The sequence below is a fragment of the Tiliqua scincoides genome, chromosome 3 (genome assembly GCF_035046505.1).
Source record: "Tiliqua scincoides isolate rTilSci1 chromosome 3, rTilSci1.hap2, whole genome shotgun sequence".
In the NCBI taxonomy this organism is placed as follows: domain Eukaryota; kingdom Metazoa; phylum Chordata; class Lepidosauria; order Squamata; family Scincidae; genus Tiliqua; species Tiliqua scincoides.
Window position 1 is genome coordinate 186766892 of NC_089823.1, and position 14647 is coordinate 186781538.

The 14647-nt window shown below is 42.9% G+C and overlaps 1 protein-coding gene across 1 annotated transcript in view; it reads right to left on the reverse strand.

Moving 5' to 3' along the window:
• Positions 1-14647, reverse strand: part of CFAP58 (cilia and flagella associated protein 58) — a 121551-nt gene that overhangs the window by 93385 nt on the left and 13519 nt on the right. Inside the window, exons 4-8 of the mRNA XM_066621467.1 lie at positions 13004-13160; positions 11210-11404; positions 7648-7785; positions 5345-5504; positions 1508-1590 (exon numbers count right to left, since the gene is read on the reverse strand). Coding sequence (XP_066477564.1) covers positions 1508-1590; positions 5345-5504; positions 7648-7785; positions 11210-11404; positions 13004-13160 — 733 coding nt within the window. The remainder of the gene's footprint in view (positions 1-1507; positions 1591-5344; positions 5505-7647; positions 7786-11209; positions 11405-13003; positions 13161-14647) is intronic.

Here is a 14647-nt window from a genome sequence, read left to right on the forward strand (position 1 = left end):
CTCTATTTTGTACTCCAGATCTGAAGCTGGAAATAACAACTGCTTCCCCAGCCAAATGTTATGAACTTAATCCCTATCTCCTGTGCAGGCACAATTTCTCCTTCATTCAAAGGACACATCTGACTGTAGTTGTCTTTGAAATCATGGCCCTAAGTACACTCTATCCATCTTTCACTCTTCTTTCTCCATACATATTCCATAAGTATATTGGTACATCTTATCCACAAAAACAATGCTCTCCACCTAGCTAACACTGAGTCCTTTTCACATCTTTCATAAACCATTTTGGAAAGAAAAAAGCCTAAATAGTGAGGTGAAACTGGTCCATCTCTAGATCAACTGCTGCCCACCAGTGCTTTTACTTGGGACTAGTGCAGGAAAACTGGAAATTAAAAGTTGAGCTCAGGGGTGGTATCAGGGTGTTGCAGTCCCCCCTTCTTGCCAAGGAAGCAGTTCCACACCAAGGGGACTAGGGAATGGTAAGTTGGTATCCATTGTGCCCCCAACGCACGAAACCACACAGATTTCTACTGCAGTGTTAGGGATTTACTGCAGACTCCAGATGCACAAATGTCTCAGTGCCCAATCCTACCCAATTTTCCAGTGCCTGTGCTGCCATGCCAATGGGGCATGCACTGCATCCTGTGGTGGGCAGAAAGTCACAGGGGCCTCCTTAAGGTATGGGAACATTTGTTCCCTTACCTTCGGACTGCACTGCGGCTGCATCAGTGCTGGAAAATTGGATAGAATTGGACCCTCAGTTCCCCTCTACTCTTCCCCTCTCTGCTCGCCAACTTTTCATTCCCCCCAATCCCTCTGAGGGGTCTTTTCTCTCCCTCCTTCTTGACCCTTCCACATCTTGAGTACCTGTTGTACCGCTCTCTCTTTCCCCTCACTCTTCCTTGCACCGCTTTCTCCTCTATCTTTTCCCCTGCTCTGCTGAATTTAGTCTCATCTTTCTTCCTTAGTTGCCTTTAATGTCCCCAGCCTTTCACAGATCCACCTCCTCCCAATTAGCTTTCCCAACCAGCTGCTTCTACAGCAGCCACATCTGAGGTGCCTGGGGACGATGTCATTCGCCTCCTGGAGTCATTCAATCAACCTGGCTATGCCACACAAGGAGTATGAAGCCCACCAAAAGTGCAAGAACCCACACAGGGGTCTCCAAGTCAGGCACTGACCAAGGGCCTAAACAGATCAGAGTGCCTATGTAGCCAGGCAGAATTCTGACCCTTCAATACTGGTGACCTCAATAGTGCCTCAATGCACTATTGAGGAAAGGTGCAAGTGCCATGAGGGACCCTTGCAGTGCTTTGCCACCGGGAATCCAGCAAGCTGGCATCAGCAACGGCCAATCTGTACATGTGGTTCTCTCCTGTGTGCATGCCCCTACTTGGATCTTGATTACACAGCAGTGTTTACAAACTCAAATTAAAACAAAACAGCAACAACTATTTTCACCATTTTCAAACAATTAGAACATTGTTTTCCAGTTAGGCATACTCACCTTGTTCAATATGTCCCTTTCTCTCACAAGTTCATCTATAGCTTTCTTATCAATTTCTGCCTGTTTTTTTGCAGCCTCCAACTCTAAAGCACAGGAAAAGATTATAAATCCTGAGTGCAGCCCACAAAGCTTGGATGTATCAAAACATTAAGGCGGTTTTATTTAATTCAGGAAACTGAATTGAAAAGTCATCATGATACCCCTTCAGAAACATAACGTTTATGGCTTGGCACCTAAATGATGGAGACTCTGTAAGGGCAAAATATGTGGAAAGCTGTGGTCAATGTTGAATTATTGAATTCATTAAAGGGGTTGTAAATCAAAATCAAATGTGTTTTACAGCCTAGTCCTAACCAGATTGCCCACCCATGGGACAGCAGCACCAAAACAGTGGCTGCTGTATCCCACAGGGCCAGGGAGGCAGTCAGGGTAAATTACTCCTCAGGGTAAGGGAACATTGGTGGTGTTCAAGGTTTAATTGTTGGTGCAGAACAAATGAGACCTGCGAAAGACTTTGAAGCACGGGATGGGGGACAGAATGCAGAAGCAGCAACTGCTGCCATCCCTGTGCTTGTCCTGGGTCTGAACCGCCTAGGTCACCCTTCCCCTCCCAGTAAACCCCTACCTGCCTCCATTCCACTCTCCCCCTGCCTCCCTGCTGCAAAGTGGTTCACTTACCCCAGTCATTACTGGCAAAGACTTGCCAGTGGAGACTTCTCCACTGATGGCACTGGCCTCTGGGTACCCACAACAGACTTTACAGCACCTTTGAGACCACATGCATTCCTGTTCTACCGGCGGGAGCCAGCTTAGGATCAATATCTTATTCTGTTTTAAGATAAGAGGTATCTTTTGAAATGGTCAACAGACATGTGGATGTGGGAGAACCCGTGGATATTATATATCTGCACTTTCAGAAGGCGTTCAACACGGTCCCTCACCAAAGGCTACTGAAAATACTCCACTGTCAGAGAATTAGAGGACAGGTCCTCTCATGGATTGAGAACTGGTTGAAGACCAGGAAACAGAGAGTGGCTGTCAATGGGCAATTTTCACAATGGAGAGAGGTGAAAAGTGGTATGCCCCAAGGATCTGTCCTGGGACCGGTGCTCTTCAACCTCTTCATAAATGACCTGGAGACAGAGTTGAGCAGTGAGGTGGCTAAGTTCGCAGATGACACCAAACTTTTCCGAGTGGTGAAGACCAGAAGAGATTGTGAGGAGCTCCAGAAGGATCTCTCCAAACTGGCAGAATGGGCAGCAAAATGGCAGATGCGCTTCAATGTCAGTAAGTGTAAAGTCATGCACATTGGGGCAAAAAATCAAAACTTTAGAGATAGGCTGATGGGTTCTGAGCTGCCTGTGACAGATCAGGAGAGAGATCTTGGGGTGGTGGTGAACAGCTCAATGAAAGTGTCGACCCCAATGTGCGGCAGCAGTGAAGAAGGTCAATTCTATGCTTGGAATCATTACAAAAGGTATTGAGAACAAAACAGCTAATATTCTAATGCCATTGTACAAATCGATGGTAAGGCCACACCTGGAGTACTGTGTCCAATTCTGGTCACCACATCTCAAAAAGGACATAGTGGAAATAGAAAAGGTGCAAAGGAGAGCGACTAAGATGATTACTGGGCTGGGGCACCTTCCTTATGAGGAAAGGCTATGGCGTTTGGGCCTCTTCAGCCTAGAAAACAGGCGCCTGAGGGGGACATGATTGAGACATAGAAAATTATGCACGAGAAGGATAGAGTGGATAGAGAGATGCTCTTTACAATCTCACATAACACCAGAACTAGGGGACATCCACTAAAATTGAATGTTGAGAGAGTTAGAAAACACACACAAAAATATTTCTTTACTCAGCATGTGGTTGGTCTGTGGAACTCCTTGCCACAGGATGTGGTGATGGCACCTGGCCTAGATGCCTTTAAAAGGGGATTGGACAAATTTCTGGAGAAAAAATCCATTACAGGTTACAAGCCATAATGTGTATGTGCAACCTTCTGATTTTAGAAATGGGCTATGTCAGAATGCCAGATGCAAGGGAGGGCACCAGAAGCAGGTCTCTTGTTTTCTGGTGTGCTCCCTAGGGCATTTGGTGGGCCGCTGTGAGATACAGGAAGCTGGACTAGATGGCCTACGCCCTGATCCAGCGGGGGCTGTTCTTATGTTCAAACATTAAGGCTGAAGTACTATACATATTCTGCACTATATCTATAATCAGACCCCTCTGTGGAGCATTTCCAATGAGGTTTAAATGTATATCTATTTCAACTCGCTTGGGGGGGGGGCTGATTCACTGCTGTCATATAATTATTGAACTGTTCTCTTGCCACTATCCCCAGTATTTAGCAGGAATTGTTTTATCTATTTATCGTTGCCTGCTTTATTTATACTATTTTATTGTCTGTTGATTGTGTCTTTATTTTTGAATATTTTGTTTGATTTTACTGGAAGCCATCTTGTGCAGTTTTTAACGGGGAAGGAGGGATATAAATTCATAAAATAATTAAAATTTGTCTGGGAGAAAATCCCATTTAAGTCAATAGGGCTTACTTCAGAGTTAATATGCATATGACTGAGCCTTTGGTCTCTAACAACTCTATGGGCCTTTTACAACATCGGAATAAGCATTCCATCATGTTGCTATCACGCACAATGGAGCCACTGGCAGAAAGGATCAGCAGCTCCACACGCCAGGTTTGGCATGACACCCCATCGGTGCTGGTAAGTTGGTTGTGGGCACAGGCCAAGGGCAGGGCGAGGGAAGAACAGGAAGCGTTGGGGGAGCGGTGGATACGATGCTACATTCTGTCCTTGCAACCCCTCCCGGAACACTCCTGGCTCTCTTCAGACTTGCACCAACTCCATAGCTGGCATGGGTTTAAGAAAACCCAAAAATGGCAAAAGGCCTAGGGAGGTATGTTTACTTTCTGGTTGCCTCCTCCATAGTATACAGTACAGCCACCACTGGCACAGCTGCATGCTGTAGCATAGTGAGGGACAGGACTGGGCTGCAAGACATCTAAGATTCAAGGCTGCAATTCTAAAACACACTTGTTAAGGATTAAGAGCCCAATTATAGACTTGAGCGCTGGCAGCACAAGCGTACCACTGGTGCTGGATGTTGCAAATGTGCCATAAAGCACTGGGCAGCGGTGTGGCTTTTTGGGGTGAGGGGAGGTGTTCCAAGTGGGGGGTGGGAGGAAAGTTGGACTGGTGGAGACCTGCTCCTCTGGATTCTATGCCCTCTGTCAGGCTGAAAGCCCGACACAGGGCTTCTCAAGTCTGCACCAGCAAAATACCTGGCACAGACTTGAGTAGACCCATTGCAGGGCCTGAGGCTTTCCTCAGGGGAAGGGTACAATAGTCCCCTTCCCCCAAGGAGACCTCTGGAGCACTCCCTGGCCCCACTGGATATAGCCGTAGCCATTTTGGAGCTGCTGTAACCAGTAGCGCTAGGGAGGATAGGATAGGATTGGGCTGTAAGTGCCTTGGGATGCAGTGAGACTTATTCTCAGTAAACATCGGATTGCACTGCACCTTGGCCATAATACTATGAAAAAACATTCTTATTGTTTCAACATTAAGATTGTTTCTATTTGAAAAAGGCTTGCTTTATTGTAACTATTAACATAAAGCATGACAGAAATGAAATAATTTCATCTGAGAGCTCAAAATATATGCCTCCTGTGAACCCTTTTGGTAGATTCTTGCAGGCAAGAAAAATGGGCCATCATTACATCATGCTGGTTCCAGCACCTCATCTGCTGGAATTCTGTAAATACTACCACATCCAGCAAAATCACATTGTCAGTTTGAGTTTAATTCCTACCTTTCTCCAACCCGTTTATCTGATTTTTAAGAGTGTCCCTTTCATTTTCTGCATGGACTTTGGCCTCTTCTATAGAGCGTATTTTTCGCTGCATAATCTCTCTCGTTTTAGAAAGCTTTGAAATTTCTTGACGCATTTGAGACACTTCATCTTCTCTCGCCTATGAAAACAAATAAGAAGGACAAGCAACATTAGGATAGAATCTAACAACTCCCTTCTCTGCTGTTACTAAGACAAATGTCATGTGTTGGGTAAAATTTTAGAAAACGATAATAACCACTCCATGTCCAATAAAATACATACAAGCCTTCAAAAATACACAAATGGTTTTACCGATAATAGCTCAAGTTCTTAATTTTCTTCTCTTTCCAATTTATCCTTTTTCTCTCTCTGAACTCATGGGTTTCCTATTACAGATTAAATAGTTGCTACTATAGCTGACACCACTAAGGGCAACCAGACCAAGAACCAAGGTCTTCCTTCCTGCCCTTCACAAAGATAGATTCTATTCTATTACCCTCATCTTCCCATAAAAGAGCGTACACAACAAAACAGTTGTCTCTTCCTCACATAATGAAAAAGTTGAATATGAAAACATAAGAGGAACCCTGCTGGATCAAATGTCCCATCTAGTCCAGCATCCTGTTTTCCAAAATGGCCATGCTGATGCCTCTGGGAAGACCACAAGCAGGAGATAAAGGCATATCCCTCACTTGCCACTGCTATCCTGAAATGATATCCAGAGGCATACTGTAACCAAACCTGGAGGCAGCATATAGCCATCATAACTAGTAATCATTGGTAGATATGTCCTCCATAAATTCTCTTTTTCAGACATCTAAACTAGGAACCATCAGTACACCTTGCTCATCCCTCTTCTGTTCTCTCATATCTATTTTCTGTATTCAAGTGAGGAAGAACAAATGGAAGCAAGATGGCAAATGTAAAACATACTCATCTCTCCAGCTATCATGTGTATGCATGTTTTTCTATGCAAATACCTGTATACTTTCATGGATGAATATTATGTGCAACCCTGTGAAGATGAACAGCAGAAGGAAGGAAAAGGTTACACGGATATTCTTTAAACGGCCTCAGTGTTAGAGGTTATAGAAATTCCTTCCGTTCTCTGAGAGAAGTGGACAGATGTATAAGCAGAATAAGAGCTGACAAAAGAAAGGAAAACAGTGCTGCCCCTGGCTAGAAGTAATTCACATTCAAGAAGTGTAGCTATGTTAGCCTGTTGGAGCAAAAACAACAAAGTGATTGTGGCATGAGCTTTTGTAGACAAGAGTCCACCTTGTGTCTAATGAAGTAGGCTCTTGCCTACGATGGCTCATACCACCATTCATTACCATGAGAGCTTTTGTTCACACTACATTTAGTATAGCCCAAGAAAGACCATCTTGTTTTATCAAAGGTTGTAACAACATCATTTTCTATATCCAAAAATACATCGGAAAATAATCTTGATGGCACGTAGCTCTGAAATTGAATCCTTGTGCTGCACCAGATACAGATAAGTCTTTTCATATATCCCTAGTGACTTGTTTTCATTGTTCTTTTAACTTACGGTAACCCTTGAAAGAGAATATGTTATCAGTAAGCAACTTCTCCATTTAGAAAAATAGGTTGTACTTCTAGTAAAGCTCAATAGCTATCGGTTTTCTGTCCTGTTCCTTAATACAAGCCATGGTGAACTACATATATGCTCTTGGTTGGAAAAGATTAGATACAATAAATGAACAATGGCAGTATCTTAGGTTTATACAGTGCCTTTCATCTCAAGAAGAGACTGACCTACCTTTGAAAGGCAAATAGTTTTAGAATGCCATAAAAATAGTGCCCAAAAACCCAAAGGGCAAGGAAACCAAATAGAACAAGAGGAGGCAGTAACAAGAAGAGTAACCTTTTTTGCCAAAAACAATACATATTGGCAGATTATGACATTGCCACTTTTCATGGGTAGATATCCTTTGTAAGCACCCTAAACAAGTAGTTACAGTGACTCCTCACTGTTCATATCTATAGGTTCATATCAGTAAGATCTTTCAAGCTTCACTATGAGTTAATCTGAACTGACCAAGTCACTAGAAATATATGAAATGATCATTGCAAAGGAAATCAGAGAGATAACATAGATGCATCACTGGGTTAAACTAGAATATGCCCACATGATAATGCTCAAAAAGATTACAGATTCAGACCTGCTAGCTACTATACACAACAAAAATCCATTATATACATGTTATTTCTGAACCAGGATTATGTCAGATACCACAGAAAAGTAACCTTCGACTTACTCTCAGCTCTGTGGTTTTCTGGTGATTTTCCTGCATGAGTTGTTCAATGGCCAGGCTGTGCTGTTCATTCTCTAGCTGGAGCTTAGCATTTCTCGCTGTACATTGTTCCAGTTCTTTTGTGGCCCTTTCATTTAGAATCTGTGAGATTGTGGCACAAACCAGTTAATTAGTTTTAATCTTATATTGCAACCAACTCACAGACCAACATTATCTCAGGGTTTTTTCAGATTTCCAGAGAGATTAGAATTTCTTCATGTTTTATTCTTATCATCAAATGCTCTAAATACTGAAAATGTGATAAAATGTTCAGCAGTGGGGGGGGGGGAAGATGACAACTCCTAACAACAACACAGCGGGTGTAATTTTTACCAGGATTTTTGCAAGCCTCCCTCACAGGTGGCAGATAAATATTTTAATGCCTGTTTGCCACTTGGCAGACATAGTATACAGCTGTACATGCTGCAATCATTGCAAAAGAGCAGAAGAGTCAAATAGTTTTAAATAGCAGTAGTGAAAATGAGCTCTGGATGTTAGCAGGCAACTCCTATGTGAATAAGGGGAAGAAGGCACTGCTCAGTAGTATAGCAAATGCTTTGCATGCATGGGTTCCCGGTTTTGATCCTTGGCACATTCAGTGCGCAATCCTAACCCCTTATGTCAGTGCTTTTCAGCACTGACATAAGGGTAATGCAGCTCTGAGGTAAGGGAACAAACATTACCTTACTTTGAGGAGGCCTCCATGAATGACACCCAACTGCAGGATGCAGCACATGTGCCATTGGCACTGCTATGCCAGTGCAGGAAAGGAATTAGGATTGCGCCCTCAGTTAAATTACTGCGGCCAGCAACATTGGGAAAGACCTGTCTAAGATTGTGAAAGTCACTGGCATCCTACAGTACTAGACTAGATAGCCAAATAACGTTTCAACAGAAAGCAGTTCTATATGTTTAATATTGCTTGTGATAATTCCTTGATGCCTAATTTTCTGATGCTAAGGTCTTTAAGTATCCCCCACTTCAGACAAAAGGACCAGGGAACACCACATATTTTCATACTGGAGTTTCCAGTATTTTCTTCAGCTTAATGTCCTTTCAACCAGTAATCTATCATTATGTATATGGGAAAAGAATGTGGGTGGTCAAGCATCACTATGTGACAGACTGATAAAACTGGAACGCACAGTATACTGTAGGAGTAGGGCGAACACAGCATGTTAATACAGCAAACTTTGTGCCATTCTATGACTGCAAACAGCTATGCCAGAATCAGCTCACTGCTACCACCCAGAATGCGTAAATGGGATCTTCATACTAGTTAAAAAGGTACCACCAGGCCCAACATTACCCACAAAAACAGTCAAATTTTGCCTTCAGCACTGCATGAACACTGAACCTGTGGATCTTACTGAAACCATCAACTGAATTAGCAGCTGTCACAGGTTTCTCCCCATATCCACTCAGGGAGCAGAGGGGAGGAAAAGATTATAAATTTGCATGCCACATGCAATTCCTAGAAGAATTTTGCTCCAGGAATAACAGTTTTACAATTACCAGACCTCTTTTGCTGCTTACTAAAATTGCTTCTTTGAGGGTTTTGCAGCATCAGGGGAAAGGCCTTAAAAAAAAAAACGAGTTTCAGGAGACTGTTTTAAGGCTGGTCAGAAAAATTCAAGGTAATTGTATTTTGCTTTTCAAAAAAATGCTCTGCACTCCAACAGCATTTCTGTCTAAAGACTTTCACCACCACCTGGGTAGCTAACAACAAGCACGACCGCTAGGAAAACATTATTACCATGTTTTCCTGATCATCTGCTGCAAGTTTCAAAATTTAAGAGGAGTATGAGTGATGGTAGCAGTTTAAGAAAAAAACTGGTGAGAAATGACCAGCTGATGAGGCATGGTGTCAGAGTGAGAGCATTATTTAAGGCTATAATCCTAACCACATTACCTGAAAATCCCATTGAATTCAATAGAGCTTACCTCTGGGTAGACATACATATTATTGTGCTACAAGTCAGAAGTAAGGATCTGTCCACAAGATCATATTAGTCTGAGGCAGCCAAAGACAAAAAAAAAAAATCTTATGCTGACTCAAATTGCATCAGCCCACACTGATGAGTCAGTCATAAAATGTGCTACTATAATATGCTAAATTTATACTATAATTTGCTAAATTCAGCTAGAATCACCACAAATGTCTTGCCATTGTATATATCTGTGCAAGACAGACAAATTCACACAACCAGATCAGCACAAGCTGTCACAAAAATAAATCACCACAAGTTACTGCAACTAGTTTTCCCATAGCTGTCATGGGCTGAAAACAGTTGTATGAAAAGGCAGCAAAACACTGAACTTTCTAGAGACTGCTCTGTAGGGACTGCAGATACAGAGTAAATTTTGGTGAGTTTTCAGATAAGCCAGATAGGTCAAGAAAATGTGAAATGTAATTTTTAGAAGACGAACAAAAGAGGTCTAAAACCAAGTGGCTCTGAAGTTTGCAAAAATCTTCAGGCTTTAGATTGAGTGAAAAGACAGCAGCCCATGTAGCATTCCATTACAAGTAGATTACTCCTTATCTGAACATCCAAAAACCGGACTATTCTGAAATCCAGACACTTTTGTCCAAGACTTTTCAAAACAAATTTTCTATAGTGTGAATACTAGAAGGTCTTGTGCTCATTCCCATGTACAGTGCAGGTACCGGCTGTAAGTTCTATGCTCTGCTCTGTGGTGTGTGCTTATGCAGATACTGTTTAAAAAGGTCAGAGGCCAGCAGACACTTATATGAGTAACAGTGAAAGAGCAACAACAAGCATTTCTCATTATATTTTTGCAATTTTTTTTCAAAATCCAGACACCTTCCCACCCCAAGCAGTACAGATAAGGGATGTTTAACCTGTACTACCCAAGGCCCATTCTATCTGGAATGTCCTCTCAAGCATGGCAGTTTCAAGATGCTCCGTATAAAAAGGAATCAGGGGAAGTCAGTGGTGTAGCGAGCCAGGTGCAGGAGGGCAGGCTGCTATCCCCCTCAAAGTTCTGCAGGTTCGCCATGCTCTCCGGGCGCGGGGGGGGGGGGGGCTTGCACAACGCTCACTGCCCGATTGCAGAGTGGAGAGCAGAGTGCAGGCCCTCCCGCCTGCCCCTGTTCAGCTCTAAATCAGATGTGCCAATGCATGGAGGGTGATGGGATGATGCACGGGTAATGTGACAACATCCTTACATCACCCCCACCCAGGGCACCAGCTGGCCCAGCTATGCTGCTAGGGGACGTCTTTAATATCAGGAACTGGGCTTAAATCAGGTATTGTTACACTCAAGCCGTAGCTTTGCATAACTGGCCACTGGGAAATTTTATAAATCAGGACAACTAATCCCATCTCCAGAACCCTAATGCCTAGAAAACAAGTTGCTTCCCCTAGTGTTTTAATTCTATTCTGAAAATTAGTCCTTTCAATAAAAGGAAACTCTACTTTATCATAAATCTTGGTTTAATCTTACAGTCTGCCCATGGGGGGGGGGGGGTTCCAAGATAGCTTAACATAACACACTGTAATACCTTCTGCTCCTTGAGCTGCTGTTCAGCTCGAAGGAGCTCCTCCTTGTTCCTGTGCATATTCTGCTGTATTGTCTTCACTTCAGCCATCTTGGTATCCAATTCTATTTGGAGCTGTTTCATTTCCTTCTCTATTTTATCTTTCTTTCGAGTCTCTCGGGAAGCTTCATTCTGACGCATCTGGATTTCCTGACTGAGCTGCAGTAGCAACAAAGGACAAAATGGCAGGTCTTTGCTAGGCTTTGAATCAGGGCAGTGAAGTATATGCCTGATAGTTGCTATCTTTGACAAGCTGTAAGGTTGGATGGCTTGTATACTCTCACCGCCTTTTCACCAATAACTAACATCCTAATCAGCACACTATTAAACAGTAGCAGAGCTACAACTGCTACTATTTAAACAAGGGGACTTTCTCCACATTTTGCTAAGCACTGTATAGTACACCAAAGAGACAAGTACTCTGGCGAGACAGTTTACAACCAACATGAGGCAAAGGAAGGTTTAGGGGAAAGATATTAAGGTTTGACAATGAGGAATGGAGATATAGTAGGTAAGAGTCAAGCAGTAGCAGGAGAGTTGGTAAAATGAAACTAGGTTCAGCTGAGGTTTTTCAAAATAAATCATGATTGTGGATAAACTTTAGAGAGGAAGAAAGAAATGGTTTGATTAATAAAGAGTAGGACATTGTTCCAGGAAAGGAAGAGGCAATGGGGCTGACAATAAACAAGGGAGTGAGAATGTGTGAACAAATTGGTAGATGTAACAGGTGTTAACTAGCCAGTACTTGATCATTAAACTGTATGACAAAGCCACAAGCATTTCAGCCACAAGTAATTTCAGAATTTAGCCAGCATAGGGGGAAAAAATAAAGCACAGCATGCTGTGGGGGAAAAAAACTGCCTGAAGCACACATGTGCCTCAGCCAAAAACCAGTAGAAACCTCTGACAGATTAGAAGAAGAGCAAAACAAGCTATAAGACATTGCAATGTGACAATCTCAGTAATGCGTAGAAACACAGAAAATGGGGATGCCAGTGAACATGAATTGACATCAAAGAAGAATTCTCCACAGCAGAATAACTGCTCAATGGAGCAGATTTAGCATATGGGGATGAGCTCCACAGAGGCAACTGTTCTGAAAAAAAACATGTCAGAGATCAATGGAACAGATTAAAGGCATCTATGATGCTCTATCATTTATGACTTCTCACAAAGGTGCCTAGAAAAGGTTAGGGAAGTGAAACAGCAGGTGGCAGTTAACAGAGAGAAACTGCAAAAATGAAGAAATCTTCTATGCCAGGGGCGCCCAAACCCAGGCCCTGGGGCCACATGCGGTCCTCGAGGTCTCTCAATGCGGCCCTCAGGGAGTCCCCAGTCTCCAATGAGCCTTTGGCCCTCTGGAGATTTGTTGGAGCCCACAATGGACGATGCAACTGCTGTCAGCGTGAGGGCAACTGTTTGACCTCTCGCGTGAGCTGTGGGATGAGGGCTCCCTCCACTACTTGCTGTTTCACATCTGTGATGCAGTAGCGGCAGCAAAGGAAAGGCCAGCCTTGCTTTGTGCAAGACCTTGAGCTATTGCAAGACCTTCATTCATTCATACAAGTTCATCTTTAATATATTCATTTATGTAAAATTATGTAAATTTATTCAAATTTTAAATGTAAATTAATTCTTTCTTTTCCCTGGCCCCCAACACAGTGTCAGAGAGACGATGTGACCCTCCTGCCAAAAACTTTGGACACCCCTGTTCTAGGCAAAGACAACAATGACAACAACCTAGGGGGTAGTACAGACCTGAGCGATGGTTGAATCTGCCTCTAATTTTGTTTTTTCTGCCTCTTGTTGTTGATCTGCCATACTTAATACATTCTCACGTAATTTCACAACCTCTGTCAAAAGTTGGTCCCGCTCCTTTGTTACTTCCTCCTTAAATCTTATTAATTCCCGCATGCTGGAAGAAAAGAGATCCTAATCAGCTGTTCTGCAACCAACTCTGGTTGACACAGAGAAGCATAGTGGAAAAATCAAGTTTAAAAAGTGTTTGGCATAAAATTGCCCTTTCATTAGCCACAAACATCCCAATCCTAGGCATACCACACAAAACCACCACAGACACCCACCTATAAGTCAATCTCACAGATAAGTCGAGGGCAGGTTTTGGGCCCCAAATCATGGAATTTTCTATGACCCTCGGATAAGTCGGGGGTTAAACTTAGGGGGGTCTGACTATAATTTTGCCTGATTTTACCCAAGGCCAGATCCTTCCAGTAATTGTTACCTAAAAACTGTACAGTTTCTAATTTATTAAAAATACATTTTTTTGTTCAATATTGCATTTTTGCATATTAACTCATTGTTGTTCATTAACTTTTAAAATTCTGGTCTTCACAACATTTGTGTAAACACTGTCAGAGCAAGTTCCTGTAAACATACCAGTAGAACCATCAGTCAAACCCTTCTTTAAGATGCCTGGTGTGTGAAGCCAGAGGCTCTACATATAACATGCAACATAAAACATGCAATTGGAAGCATGCAGTTCAGTTCACAGCAGGGAGACAAGCAACAAGGACTGAACTGTGCACAGTTGCAACCCTCTTTACTCAGAAGCAGACCCCCTGCTTTCCATGGGTGTTACTCTTAAGTACTGGTGCATTGCAGCCTGGGACCTTGTTTCAGATGGAAATGAGGATCACATCCTGGGGTTTTAAAAACCAGATCCCTAAACTTGGGGGGGGGGTGAAACTCTTGCAAAGGATTTGCCAGGAATGTTCAGAGGCAGCAGCAAAAGAAGGAGGCATTTCCCTTCTTCTCCAAACTGGAAGGGAGACAAAGGGGCTTCTGGGAATTGTGGGGAGGCTTTGTGGGAGCATGTGCTGCATTCCACTGCAGCAGCCCATACAGACTACAGTTCCCAGGAGCGACTTCACTTCTCTTCCTGTCTGGAGAAGAGGCTAAAATGGCTGCCTCTGAATACCGTAACTACTGGTAAAAATTCTCCTTCTTCTCCACTTGCTTCCTGCTTCTCAGCCCATTTTCACGCCCCCCCCTTCAACAGACAGCTGCTGAGCCTCTATAAGCTTCCCAGAATCTCCCAGAGGATCCTGCTTCATTCACTGCATTGACCCAGGTATAAGTCGACCCAGGATCTCAGGCTCCATTTTAAGGCATAAATTTTTTGATCTATAGGTATGTATATACAGTAAGTCCCATTATAGTCAATGAGCATTGCTACCAGATAAGATAAAATCTGTCAAATTATATTATATGTTAAATTATAAACACACCCTCACTGCGGCAGAAATGTAACTTCTTAGTAATTAGATACTAGCAGTTTTTATTTGGCTAGTTCTGCCCCCATATAAAGATCACCCCCCATAATGATCATAATCTCTCGTAGCATGCCCACTGAATATCCATCCACCACTCCTTTCTCTTAGT